The sequence below is a fragment of the Amblyomma maculatum genome, chromosome 1 (assembly GCF_055883805.1).
Source record: "Amblyomma maculatum isolate TAMU_Amacu chromosome 1, ASM5588380v1, whole genome shotgun sequence".
NCBI lineage: Eukaryota > Metazoa > Arthropoda > Arachnida > Ixodida > Ixodidae > Amblyomma > Amblyomma maculatum.
Window position 1 is genome coordinate 62,384,615 of NC_139344.1, and position 14,722 is coordinate 62,399,336.

At 42.2% G+C, this 14,722-nt stretch overlaps 1 protein-coding gene across 1 annotated transcript in view; it reads right to left on the reverse strand.

Annotated features, from left to right (window-relative positions):
• LOC146202567 (nose resistant to fluoxetine protein 6-like) overlaps positions 1-14,722 on the reverse strand; it is a 29,451-nt gene that overhangs the window by 5,867 nt on the left and 8,862 nt on the right. The window contains exons 4-11 of the mRNA XM_084601677.1: positions 14,085-14,169; positions 12,357-12,445; positions 11,262-11,438; positions 10,132-10,225; positions 6,987-7,073; positions 5,039-5,204; positions 582-664; positions 385-507 (exon numbers count right to left, since the gene is read on the reverse strand). Of these exons, the coding sequence (XP_084457803.1) occupies positions 385-507; positions 582-664; positions 5,039-5,204; positions 6,987-7,073; positions 10,132-10,225; positions 11,262-11,438; positions 12,357-12,445; positions 14,085-14,169 (904 nt within the window). The remainder of the gene's footprint in view (positions 1-384; positions 508-581; positions 665-5,038; positions 5,205-6,986; positions 7,074-10,131; positions 10,226-11,261; positions 11,439-12,356; positions 12,446-14,084; positions 14,170-14,722) is intronic.

The following is a 14,722-nucleotide window of genomic DNA, read 5'->3' on the forward strand; positions in this document are numbered from 1 at the left end:
ATCCTATAAATTAAACCAAATAAACCATAAAATTGACCAAGAACGCAAATTCGGGGAAGTTACCAGACACAAAGTTACAGCCTGAACTCTTCCTTCACTGAACGGGATCTCGTTAAGACAAAGAATCTGTAGTGCTTCAAAAGTAATCTTATGTGTAATAAAATTTTGTTAGCTGTAGCCTCGGACAAGCTTTTAAATACACTTTACGTCACCGACGAAGCTGTAGTCTCATGATGCGTGGAAGTGTCCGCAGTATGCTTCCATAATACTTCGCCTTCGTCTCCTCTCCTCGCGTTTTGGTCGCGTTGCGTAATGCGCATCGAGCAAGGCGTCAAACACATGGGGCATTGTGGCACAAAATTCATCCGCCCTGTTCTTTTTCACCTGAAATTTTCTGTCATTGCGACGATGAACGGAGGCAGGTCAGTCTTGTGAACCTGCAACGTCGACACCACACAACTGAGCACCGCCAGCACGAAGAACGCCACGCCGCACCAGAACTTGGACCTGCGTTTGAAAACGGTGCCGTTTCCACTACATGAAAATAATCGCTCGAGGAAAAGTTCCGAAAGGGCACTTACCATCTGAATGTTAGGAGGACGGCCAAGGATACCAGAAATAGCTGGAAATCAGTGGACACGTACCAGATGTGAACCAGTGCTATCTGCGTTAAAAGGGAATCATTAGATTGATGCAAAAAGAAGGCGCCAAATCAAAGCGCTTTAGTAAAAGATGGCTAGTAAATTTCTTTACCACGATGTGGGCATGTTCGTAATGGATATGCCCACTGCATACGCTGAAGATCCTCTCAACACCGGTTGAAATGGCAGACCAAAACAATTCTTGGAAATCATATACAAAAAGGTCAGGACGAAATTCGTAACAAATGCGGTTATGTTCGTACATTTTCTTTCTGGGTACCCACTCAGCAGGATTACTTATTTACGGCGCGTATCGAGCTGGTCTATGCCGCATGGATGACTGCTGTTCACGTGCAAGTGGTGTGATAACTAACGGCACGTTGTCTCTTTGTGGGTACATATCACGAACGTTTTTAAACATTATCACAATAGGTGCGTGTGTGCGTGCGTGCGTGCGTGCGTGTGTGTGTGTGTGTGTGTGTGTGTGTGTGTGTGTGTGTGTGTGTGTGTGTGTGTGTGTGTGTGTGTGTGTGTGTGTGTGTGTGTGTGTGTGTGTGTGTGTGTGTGTGTGTGTGTGTGTGTGTGTGTGTGTGTGTGTGTGTGTGTGTGTGTGTGTGTGTGTGTGTGTGTGTGTGTGTGTGTGTGTGTGTGTGTGTGTGTGTGTGTGTGTGTGTGTGTGTGTGTGTGTGTGTGTGTGTGTGTGTGTGTGTGTGTGTGTGTGTGTGTGTGTGTGTGTGTGTGTGTGTGTGTGTGTGTGTGTGTGTGTGTGTGTGTGTGTGTGTGTGTGTGTGTGTGTGTGTGTGTGTGTGTGTGTGTGTGTGTGTGTGTGTGTGTGTGTGTGTGTGTGTGTGTGTGTGTGTGTGTGTGTGTGTGTGTGTGTGTGTGTGTGTGTGTGTGTGCGTGTGTGTGTGTGTGTGTGTGTGTGTGTGTGTGTGTGTGTGTGTGTGTGTGTGTGTGTGTGTGTGTGTGTGTGTGTGTGTGTGTGTGTGTGTGTGTGTGTGTGTGTGTGTGTGTGTGTGTGTGTGTGTGTGTGTGTGTGTGTGTGTGTGTGTGTGTGTGTGTGTGTGTGTGTGTGTGTGTGTGTGTGTGTGTGTGTGTGTGTGTGTGTGTGTGTGTGTGTGTGTGTGTGTGTGTGTGTGTGTGTGTGTGTGTGTGTGTGTGTGTGTGTGTGTGTGTGTGTGTGTGTGTGTGTGTGTGTGTGTGTGTGTGTGTGTGTGTGTGTGTGTGTGTGTGTGTGTGTGTGTGTGTGTGTGTGTGTGTGTGTGTGTGTGTGTGTGTGTGTGTGTGTGTGTGTGTGTGTGTGTGTGTGTGTGTGTGTGTGTGTGTGTGTGTGTGTGTGTGTGTGTGTGTGTGTGTGTGTGTGTGTGTGTGTGTGTGTGTGTGTGTGTGTGTGTGTGTGTGTGTGTGTGTGTGTGTGTGTGTGTGTGTGTGTGTGTGTGTGTGTGTGTGTGTGTGTGTGTGTGTGTGTGTGTGTGTGTGTGTGTGTGTGTGTGTGTGTGTGTGTGTGTGTGTGTGTGTGTGTGTGTGTGTGTGTGTGTGTGTGTGTGTGTGTGTGTGTGTGTGTGTGTGTGTGTGTGTGTGTGTGTGTGTGTGTGTGTGTGTGTGTGTGTGTGTGTGTGTGTGTGTGTGTGTGTGTGTGTGTGTGTGTGTGTGTGTGTGTGTGTGTGTGTGTGTGTGTGTGTGTGTGTGTGTGTGTGTGTGTGTGTGTGTGTGTGTGTGTGCGCGTTCCTAACATCATCATGACCAGTTTGCTTCTTAAGAAAGGTCGCGTCTCCAAGATACGTAAATTTATCTTTTTTTTTATGGTATTAAATCTTCTCAACAAAGCGCTGCGGCAGACTTCGCAAAACTGAACAGTGCCGCGAGAAGTTCTGGAATCAGAGCTGTTTATGATACATCTTCCGTGACCGGGTTACGCATCGCTCCATAGTGGAACATATCTGGATTTAACTTTGCCATTTTCTGAAACGCATGTGCCGCTGCCACTGGTATCCGCACCATCATTAGACGGCTCATTTGGTTATTTCTTCCTTTCTTTCCTTCTCTCTTTCTTCCTTTCCTTATTTATTTCCCTCCAGTCGTTTTTTGTTTTTTCTTTCCTTGTTACTTTAGTAATTTTTCTTTGCTTCTTTTCTCCTTTGTTTATTTCTTTCTTCTTTAGTACTTCCTCCCTTATTGTCACTTTTTGTAAATGCGTCCCACGTAATTTACAGCGTCCCCGCTACGCAGACATAACATGCCCAAGAAAATGAATTCCATTCCGAAGCCTAATGCTTTGAGCACGCAAAAGTAACGACCGTAATTAATTTTGGGAGGATATTGACTCTTTGCACATTTCGGGCACTCTGGGCTATATAATCTTGTGAGCTCAAAATTTTAAAAGCCCACAGCAGCAAGTCAGCTTGCTAAGTTTGTCATCTGATTCTGCGTTGAAAGTCTTTTGTGTAGCCGAGGAAATCGCAGTCGAGTTCACGAATTGTTTTTTTTTTTTTTTTAAGTAAGTTATATCAGATCATTGTTATAGAGTTGGTGATATCAGACGCGGCGTAACGTATAGGCATCTTTTCTGCAACAAACGGTTAAGGTTGAGCCACAAGGTACTCTTTTTTTTTTAAGTCGATCACATGCGTTTTTTGATATATATGCTGTCATTCATGCATCATTTTATCTGTAGACTCTACGAGCTAAAGACAATTTTGTTGTATTTTAATATGGTGGTATTTTTTGCAAAACAAAAAGGAACAAATTGTAGTGTTCAAGCAAACATTGCATAAATTCCAAAGGCTGTAATACTAGCATCAAGGAGCTTGAAGTTTCCGTTATTCTCTCGCTCAAAAACCTTTTTCAAGTCTTCCGAAATAGCATTTTGGAGATATTGCTTTAATAATAAACTTTATATTCAGGTGTATATTCCGGTAACTGAAAGTGCACTATGGCTACCCAAGGTAATTTTGGCCACCTAATTGCAATGAGGTTAATTTAAATGAATTATTACTTTCTCATCAGCATCCTGCTGCTTTACATCACAAATGTATCGTAACCTTACTATATATACAGGTTAGAATTTCGGGCACAGAAACCTGTTTTTCGTGACAAACAGCCATGTCAATGGAGTACTGAGGCTTTCTTTTCACAAAAAGCAATGTACGCTGACATCACTGATATTTCATTCGTGGTTTCAAGTGTACGAGCGTTCTCATGGGATGGTGCTGTTTTTTGAAGAGGAGGCATCTATTTCCTATGCAGAATTTCTTGAGGAACCCAGGGTTCACCCTAATAATTCCTTCATTTTCAGACAGCACCTCTTCAATCGAAACACAACACTGCCGTATTGCTTGGGTTTGAGAACAGGGCTCACTGATGAAAAATGTGTGGAGTACCAAGGGTGAAAACGTTTACAGATACGCACAAATAACGCTGATAAATACAACGCAGTTTATGAGGAACTCTCGAAAAACATTTTAACAAATCGCACCACAAAAATACGTTTAATACCTTTATCGCGTTCTTTTCTAGCCCTGCCGCAGATCAGTTTAATGACAAACGCTTTCTTCAGCCAGCGGAGTTTTCGAAGGAATAACATAGGTTCGCGTATACTCGCACCTTCTACCATGGTTACCACGGCAGCTGTATTCCGATGGAGCCTGAAGAAGTTGCTGGCAGCTATTTGGCCACTACTTTCCAGTGGTAGCAGTCGACAGCATGACAGCCGAAACGCCGACCAGTCACCAGCCCGTTGCCATGTTTAGACAGCTGACTAAAATGGATATCCGGTTTGCTGACATTGCTTGTTGACTCGTGCTCGCGTTGTGGTGAAGGTGTAGCAGCAAACACGGGATATCAGCTACCCTGCTGCAAATTTTTCTATAAGCCGATCATATGAAATTATGGAAATATCGAGTGCGTTTGACATGGATACACATATGGAAATGAATATTTTTTTCATATCTTCTTACACTCTCCATAATATTCCATATAGTTCTCGCATAATTTTCATATAATCATATGGTGTCTTTATAGCTCCATTTGCGTAATTTATACAGTTCATATCCCCTCTGTATGCCCCATATGATGTCCATATATTTCCTATTGAAAACACATGGAATAGCGGACGTTTCGTATGGGGCGTTTCAGTAGGGTAAGAATTAGGCCAGCGTACAGCTTCATGTAAAGCATTTTCTCTAAATAAAACAAATTCTATTTTCTTTATTCCATATGCTTCAGAGAGAGAGTAACCAAGTTTTCTCAATCGCGTGTAATGCATTCTCGGCAAAAGCAGATAACTAAAAAACCCACTAAGAGAAGCTTGCTCACTGCTACCCAGGTACACGGAAGTCCCTGTGGCGCTCCACAAATGCAGCGACAGATTACAGCCACTACAATTCGTGACGCCTTACCGAGTGCAACTCGTGCTTGAAATTGTACACTTGCAGCAAGAAGTGGTGCCAGTGCTTCTCAATCATGGTCTGGATTTCGCTGTAGTACCTCGTCGTGTTAGGACCTTGCACGGCAAGCGGAAGAAGCTGCATGCACGCCAGAAGAAATGCGACGGGAATGACCACTCTGGAAGAAAATTAGAAAAAGATTAATTATAAACCCCGAACAGTCTTGCCTCAATCACGCTTTCCAGCAATTTCGTTCTTTTTGCTGATACTGGCAAATCTTATTTCGTTTCATGAAGCTTGTTTTGTTACTGAGCTCATGTTTGTCTGGTAAACTATACAGCGTGAAGCACTATCGCCGGGCGCGGCATATATCGAGCAGCGATCCGTCTTGATATTTTTTTACGTTTTCGATTCTGAAAGCGAGAAAAAAAAAAAGGAAGACATTGTTTCCGCTTTAACAATAATGTTCGATCTTTGTTGCAGATATCTCGCGTTATATCGAGCTGACCTGGCAGACAAATTTGGAAATGTGCGTATAGGAATTAAAACTCTTATATAAAAAATTAACAACCAAGAATGTATGAGGAGGCATTAATAGGAAGGTTGCTATAAAATCAGCCAAGATCATTTATAGCTTATGCAATATGCATAGTTTTGTAAGAACTGAAAGCTGGGCTAGTTGGTTTTTGGTATCCATATTAAAATAGCCCGAAAAAGACTAAGCGTTTGTGCTGTTGTGCTTGTTCTGCCTTCGTCTTTTACGCGCTGTTTTAATATGGATAACAAAAAACCAACTAGCCCAGCTTTCTGTTCTTCTAATTAACATTTCTAGTTCCCTGGGCTGTGTCTTTCCTCCGTGTGTTTCCTTAGCGTTCGTGTTCTTATGCTTGTTCTGTCTTCTTTTACGCACTGCATTAATATGAATAACAAATACGCACTACCAAAGCTTTCTGTTCTAAGTATCAATTCTAGATCCCTGGGCTCTATCTTTCCTCCGTGTGTTTCCTTAGCACTCTTGTTGTGCTTGTTCCGTCTTCGTCTTTTTCGCGAAGAGCTAAATCATATTGGGCTTTTTTCAACTAGCCCTGTCACTCATAATTAACGTAAGGCAAGCTCAATAAGTCTTAATCCAAATTACTTCAGCTGTGTACAGAAACGAAAATAATCCATTGCGCACGCCAGTACTCCACAGGCGGAAGAACTAAAAGTAGTGCATCGTTAAACTTGGTTCAATAGAAACCCAATGGGTTGTGTTCCGGAAATATTTCTGAGGCAATTGTGAAATATTATAAGGCACTTTTTATGAACATGTTGATAAAAATCGTCTAAGCTCCGATACATAGATATATTTTCCTTCTGAGGTTTGTCATGCGCTGTAAAAAAATACAATAATTTCTGCTGCTAATAAAAACTCAATTAGGCGTGTTTTTAAAAAATCATATCAATAAAGCTAGTAGCCTGCTGAGGCAAAATGTGCTAATACATCGATCGATTCCTATCATGCAGTTAAACAATGTGTGATACATTTACATTCAAATATTATTTCCAAGAAAACGCGCAAACTTTGTGGGTGCGAATATGAGGCGGACTGTGCACTGAGTGCCTAAACAGCGTCAGCTGTGACTGCGAAGATTCCCCGCCTCTGTCAGACCATCGAGTGTCCGCAGACCCGTGATATAGCAGTGTCTTTGTCAGGTTCGTCGCAGTACGAAAACAATAAGACATGGAGCGCTGACATTGGTCAACAACTATTACAAAAGCACAATGTGGACCAGCTAGCGCTTATCATGCATACTCCTTATCACGGGTGTAATTGATATTAATGTTTGTTTTTTTACTTGTACCCAGCAACAAACTATGGCGGCGTTTGTTCATACTATAGGGCGTGCAAGGCCTAAACATATCGTTTCCAAAGCGTATTGGTCAAAAAGGGCTTTTCGCGCACGTAAAAAACACTCACCGGATGTATCGGCGCAGAATCCCGATGGCGGCAATCAGCGCAGGATGCTTTTTAACGTTGAAAACTGCGTTCGCCAGGAGAAAACCGCTGAAATTTAAAAAAAAAAAGACATGTTTTGTATTTCAAGAAAACCTATGCTTCGAGAAGTCTTAAAGCTATATAACAGCATTCGCCAGACTAATTTTCGCTTGGCTGCTGACCTAAGCTCGAATGAAGTGGGAATGTTTACTTTTCTTTGCGAGCAGGCTTATCTGTGTCACACCTCCAACAAAGGACAATTTAGCGCGACCTCTTAGTTCTTCTCTTCTTCTTTGGGCCGCGGATTAGAAATTGCTATAACGAGCACGCTGACCGTAGCGCATAGGATGTGCTTTTAAGGTGCTGAATGAATAGCTTTAAATAACGTGCTTACTTGAGTCGGTTAGAACAAATGAAACAAACACATGCACGCACACGCACACAGTGCTATGCGTGCACGCGTCTGGAATCCCGTTTTCAGGATGTATGCACATTATAACTCATTATTTGTGTCCTATTTAGGGACTGAGACATGAACCCTTTTTCGGCGTGATGCGTGGTAAGAAAAAAACGACCCTACCCGCTTTCAAACCCAGGTACATTCTTGGAGAAGTTGCGAATCTCTACATAGGCACGGAGAAGAAAAAGCGCGCTTCATAATCAGGGAAAACCGCACAGCACATTTGCCAGAATAGGAATGTGGCGCTATGGACTAGAAGTAGTGTAGTGTGCGAAGCCTTTTTCTACACTGGAGGAAGCGAACCAGCCTGGGATCACGTCGCTGCTCAGTGGATGGTCTGATTAGTTGTCCTTCAACATAGTGTTCGCTTTAATGTGTTTCGATATTACAGATCCCAAGTTCCGTTGTTCGCTATTTTCTTCATAATTTTTTTAAACTTCAGGTGACCACTGAAGTCATTTTACGTGCAGCAAGGCGCAATCTGCGAACATTGGAGCACCCCTGACTCCTCGAGAGAGAGAAACTATCTCATCATTGAATGTAACTGTTTACAACAAACCATCATTATTGGTCACAATGCAGCGGTAACTAAATTAACTATCTTTATCATCATCACGAACTTTGATCATCATCAAGTGTCACTATCATCATCTCTATCACTATCCTCATCATCACTAAATGTCCTTAACCATCACTGATTATCACTACTTTTCCTAAAGGTTAGACAGAGCGCCACTTATGTCACGCGAAATCCTGTGGAATCTCGCGGACCCATCTTGCGAACAGATCTCGCCCACGCGAGATTTTCACCATGAGCCCGGTTCTTAATTTAGTCTCTCTGCTTGAAGTGTGCCGCTTCTTCGAGACCCTTGTTTCCGCAAACGTGTGTACAGAGGACGTCGAGCACTATGAAGCCAATCTTTTGCACCGAATATATTGCCAGGAGACACTTGGAAAAACAGAATTGATGTCATGATTTCTTACTTTCTTTGACGCAGAACACTGCACCAGAATCACAGCGGCAGTGCCAGACCACCTTCTGTCCGACCAATATACGACTTGTGCGATGCTAACATAAGCGCGCCATTGTGATAGTAGGTGACAACTTGTTTTGTAAAGTAAAATGCTGATCACTTAGGAAGACGCGAAGTGCTGTTATCTATAATTTGTTATTTACTCAGTTATGTGTTATTTAGTTATGCCAACTTTGTTGACATAACTCCATGCATTAGTAGAAGTTTCTTTGACTCATTCATACCCCGCACATCGAAAGACTGGAGTCGCCTTCCCTCTCTTAATGCAACCATTACTAATTTTTAAATATTCCAGTCTGCCGTACGCCATGTAGACGACGCAAATTTTCGTTAGTACTGTATCATTTTTGCTTTACTTTTTTGTGTATTCACCTCAGAGTACCATGTATTTAAAGCCTTTCTGCGAAAATAGTGCTTACATATTCTGTGCAATATTACGCATTTCTTAACTATGTTGACCTCTTTTATTACTTATATACTGCTTGTATGCTTTTTATGCAGTACATATTTTGTATTCTTGTATTCCACCCACTCCTCGCTGCAATGTTCCTACCCTGAGGGTAACAATAAATAAATAAACAAATAAATAAGTACATTTATGTTGCGAAATTATAACCATCCTGAAAGAAACGGCTTGAAAGCAGCGACCTGCATAGGTTGCTTGCTCGCTCATCCACTTCAAAAATTTCCACGATCTCTTGTGACCCGCTGATTACGAGTGATATGTTTATTCATTAATTTGTAAAAAAAAATTCTCCCCTCTTTTTCTTTTTTTTTTTTTGTCATGTGCGACAAGAAAAAAAGAAGGCTACTTTTCTTCGGTGTGAGACAAACTGCAGGCGCTTACAGCGCGGGAACCAACCGCGAACCAAAGCGCACTTGAATCGGCCACCCTATTTCTTGACGTGTGGCTTTCTACGCAACATGCGGAGCTACATATTCGATAGTTTCGGAGATGCACAAAGCCTAGAACAATCATTGTTTGCGTAAAACCGATATCACCGCATTTGCCTTATAGCTGCAATCCGACGAGGTTATACCCGCGTAGTTCCGTGTAACCTCCTTGCTCGAGATCAAATGCAAATGCGAAACATTGGTTCTTCCTGCTAACGAGGCAAATTATATTTCGAGACACGTTTTGTACTCATAATGATGATCTGATTAGCACATCTAGTTTCGTTTCTGACCGCGCTTTGCATTTCGCAGTTGCAAAGCTGCGGCGCTCTTCACGCCTCTCAAACCCTTTTGGCACCACTATTCTTTATATTTGCAAACAGGAGGCGTGACTGGCGCCACAGCTTCAGTTAATGACTGAGTATTGTGAGGGCTTCTCGCGACATCCTAATGAAGATTAGAGCTACAATATGGGCCTTGCTTGATTCGCATCTCATCAGCGCAAAGCATTGTATAGAGGTAATCATAGCGACCTCAATGAAGTTTACAAGGGCCGTTCACGGACTCTATAGTACAGGTTATGTCAGTGTTAGAGCGGACGAATAGAAGGGTCAGCAAAAAAATTTTGCCAGCTTATTGAAATAAAAAGTAATTGGTTCACGCTTTTTCTTGAAGCTAACTTGATACCCTTTCGCACTCTCAGGTAGCTACTGCTACCGCGAATACCCTGCTAACTTACCTTAGGAAAAGGAAAGTGTCCACAGAGAGGAAACCAGCTGGCAGGATCGCCGCAGGCCAGTAGTCGAAAAAGAAAAGCATGTTTGTTCTTCCCGCTGGAAAAATAAGTTCAGACAGCATTGAGGCTATTCATTTAGCAATGGCAGACAGATTTCTAAATATTTATATAAAACAAGCTGGGGGGTCAATAGTTCCTGAATTATATTCGTGATCATTTAACCCACTATATTATGCGATCGCTGGTTTTCCTACTGCGAAAGCATCAGAAAATGGCTAATTTATGCCGATTTACTGCTAGAAAAAATGTGTTAGTGAAAAAGACAACAGGAATATATATATATATAATCATTCAGGATAAAATTAAACCACCATCTTTCGTAAAGAAATCGCTGATGACGTCGGCTGAATTGTGGGCGCGCGGGGGAGGCAGCGCTTACCTTGTCTTGACTTTTTTTTTACGTGTGTGTGGTTGTGCTGACGTTGCCATCTATGACGTACCAACCGGCTCAAGTTTCACCAGTTTCGTGAAAGCGTTTTTCTCTTGTATAACATATTCGGCGCCATTTACTTACGGTATTTTGTTCTTTTTGTTTTTTAAAAATTACTTCGTCTAACCCTTGCATTATTTCTCTTGTTTCTGTTTTCTTTTCTTTTCTTGTTATTTTTATGTTTTCCTGTTCTTGTTCGCATTGTATATTGAGTTTGCTCCCCCCTTATGTAATGCCCTCGGGCCTTTAAGGGAAAAATAAATGAAATGAAATGAAATGAAATATATATATATATATATATATATATATATTTATTTATTTATTTATTTATTTATTTATTTATTTATTTATTGTTATTGTTATTTATCCCGCCGTGCTCCGCGGAAATTTGTAGGCATGTTCGAAAACCCCGCAAAATCGAAAATAACCGAAAAATCTCACACTCCACAAAGTTGTTTAGCGTGTTAGTGAAAATCCGTTGCTCAACAAATTCCATTTAGCACACTTCTGCTGAGCCGACTTTGTTGGAAATAATCGTCGTATATTTAAAACATCCAATGCTTCTAAGCTTCCAATGCTTCCAAGAGCAATAAATTGCGACATACGTTCTCAGTTGTTCATAATAAAAGCCAATAATACTCACATAGGATGTCGGTCATTCCTCCGTAGACGTGACCTAGCACAATCCATACTATGCTTAGGAAGCGCATGCCATTCATGAAATTAAAGCTCTTGTCATCTGATCTTATTGCTTCCAGGCAGACAATGTGATGCGTGTTCTTCAACACGGAAAACGAAGTCAGTAGACGAACCAACTGTCCTGCGGAAAAATTAAAAGAGAAGCTGGAGAGAAATGAACTTCTTTCTTACCTCTTTTATTCTTGTGACAAAGTGCCTTATCTTTGAGCATGTGTCCTTATCACCAGAAACACTATAGCTTATGACGTCCCTTTCTTCAGCCACCTTTCCAAACTGCCTTCTTTGCATTCAACCTATGCGTAGTAAAATGGGGACTTTATTTATATCGTATTCCGATATGTGGGAGCCACCTGACGCCTCAAGCAACCATAAAAAATAGAAAGCACCACGAACAGCGCTGAGACATAACGATGTAATTATATTGCTAATTTTGGATTGAGTTTAACGGTATACTGGGCGCCCGAAGTTAAGGTAATTAAGCTTTTAAAAACAAAGTTTTTCTCAGCGCGCAGGAAAAAAACGCCTCAGAATCTAAAGATCGGCAGAGCGTCTCGCTTGCCGCTGCACTCTGACGACAATCTGTGTCTTCAGTTTGCCATATACTTTGCCACTCGGTTTTCTTTGTATAGACATCACGTAGATACTATCGAGATAATGAAGTCAGTTAACCATGTGTTGCGTCATTACAGAATTCATTTAGCACCCGCTTTTACCCTTACCCTTCATCTCCCGCTCTTGCTCAACGGCAGACAAAAGTTTGCAGCTGTTTATAAGCGGCAAGAACGCTTCCGAGTTGTTCGCGCTGTTAGGGCTGCCTGATAGATCAGAAGACATTACAGGAGCACTGAGATGTATGTGGTGAGAATGGACTAAAACCTAGTTTTATTCATCTGGCTAAAAACAGCACTAACATGAGACGAAAGAGAGAGGGACACGACGCTGTCCCCTCGCTTCTCCGTCTCGTGTTAGCGCTGTTCTTATCCAGAAGATCATGCACTGACAAGCCCAACTTTCCACCCTGTTCTACTTTTATTCTTACCTTCTTTCGAAGATCGGCCCTTGAACCACAAATAGATGTGAAGTAGCGTACTCAAGAGCATCATTGCGGCAATGCACGACAGAAAACATCTGTAAGGAAGCCACAAATCGCTTTTGAACAAAACATTACAATATTCTCGCTTGCTGTCTTTTCCGCACAGAACGAAATTGGATCTCTCAACGCTAGCAAGTGTTTTAGCTACCAGAACGATGATTGACCTCTTTCGGCGCCCAGAATAATGAACAGGGATTAAGAAATCGTTCTTCAGCGTGCTCATCGTACAGACGCAGCGTAAGTAAACGTAGCACTCTATTTTGCTCTCAGTAGAATCTTGCATTATTTGCTCATAAGAAAGCGTACTGTAGAATCTATGACATCTAAGCAGATACTATAGCTGTAGGTTTCAGTTCAAAAATGCGTGAAAACTGTCACAAGCCAGTACCGCGCTCGATCAATTTTGTCTGTAGGCCTACATGTGCATACATTCATGGTCTGCGTTCATGAAGAAAATGCTTCCGCACTTAATCAAATAATCGGAGTTGAGCTCCTACTGCAACAATGTTGCTAAAGTATACTGTGGAGGTGTATCTTTCGGGGGGGAAGGGGGAGGGGGGTTAATAGGGTGTGTGTTTAATCACGAAACGTCCTATTCAGTCTGTAAGCGTGGTTTGGAACCGTAGGTTGCGCTGCAGTAACATGTACGCCGCTAACACATACGCTGCTGATAACATTTTACGCTTGCCGAAGCGTAAAGTTGGTCGGGAATACTTGCACGTTCGAAGTCTATTCTGGGCAGCAGACTAGTTCAACGTACTCACAATTTGAGCTCAAGTTGCGGATACTGTGCGCAGTTGACAGGAGGCCGAATATGGTACTGTTTTGATTTGATCGTTGCGACTACTAGTTCCCCATGTAGCACACAAGAAATAAAGTAGCAAGTATCGCACCACATTACACGGTGCTCTGAAACAAAATTAATACTATACCTTTCATATGCCAAAAAGTAAGGCTGCTATGATTTAGTCCAAAATGGCAGTTTCATCGCTTCATAACCATAGGTCTATATTTATTTCAGTAAATATCCCAGTCCAACGCCACTATCAGACATTTTAAGCCGAATACAGCCAGCAGAAAACTGTTTCATTAGAGCACATGTGGCTCCTGCTACAACCCGGGAAAGTATTGTGAACACTAGCACGCTTTTTCTTGTAAGTTTAAGCGTTTACTTTTTCTTAAGGCTTCGTGAACGCTGCTAAAGCAAAAGCAGCACAAAGCACACCCTGCTTTTGTGCGTCATCATCTACTAGCATGTATAGCAGTCAGTCTTCTGTTAACCTGAGGACTATGCTGCAGCTTTTTATTAGGCAGTATATTTTATATGTTCTGAACAATACAGTAACTGTGACTATACTAATAAGTAATGAAAAATCAGGGCCATGCATTAATTACGACCACGGCGCATTATTTTTAAGCTCACTGGCATGGCTCCTTATTACCGGGATTCTCCTATATTGCGTACAAGTTCGCTAGCGTAAGCTCCGTGGCGGGGAGAATAAAATTGAACTAATCGAATGCATAAAATCTAATTGTGTTGCATATCAGTGCCCCCCAAAACTTAGCAAGTGTAAATCAATACATTAATTGCCACTCCGCAAGCTTCTTAATGCCCCGTTAAACTTAACTAAAAGAAGACATCCTTCTTATAACTTCACTTCGAGAAAAACTCACATTATTCCGGCTTGTGTGGGACTTATGGACGGATATTCACTCGTGACGCAGTCACTCACGGTCACATTCACAGTGTCCGGCAACACTGCAAAATAAAAACAAAAATATTTTTTGAGCTTCGCTCAGGGAGTAAAAATGTATGAAGATGTGGGTTTAGTTATAAATGAACCCACAAAACAGACGTCAGCAAGAATAAGTGTCACGGTAGGCAGCACCAGCCACTCCTATAATTGCTAGTGGTGGTCTTAAACCAGACACTCGGCCCCGAAATATTAAAGTGCAAACTTTACTGCAAAAGGAAAAGGGGGGGCACGTACGAGTTTCATGAAGCACTTATGGTTGTCCGATGGCGGAACGAATCACTGGCCCATCAAGAACCAATATTTTTGGCCCATGGCCCCTTTTTCCAAGCTTTTCAACTCAGAAGAGCCGAGCACCAAGCCTTTAACCGGCAACACCGGGGATTGAACCTGGTACCTCCCGAATGCGAGGCAGATGCTCTTCCGGAAGATCACTGCTTTTCTTTTTTTTTCTGTTTATTGAGGCCACTGCTCCTGTCCATTCTTGCGCCTTGTATCTACCAGCCATTTATTACTCAATGAACACCATCCGCACTAACAGCGGTGCTTTTGCGGCCC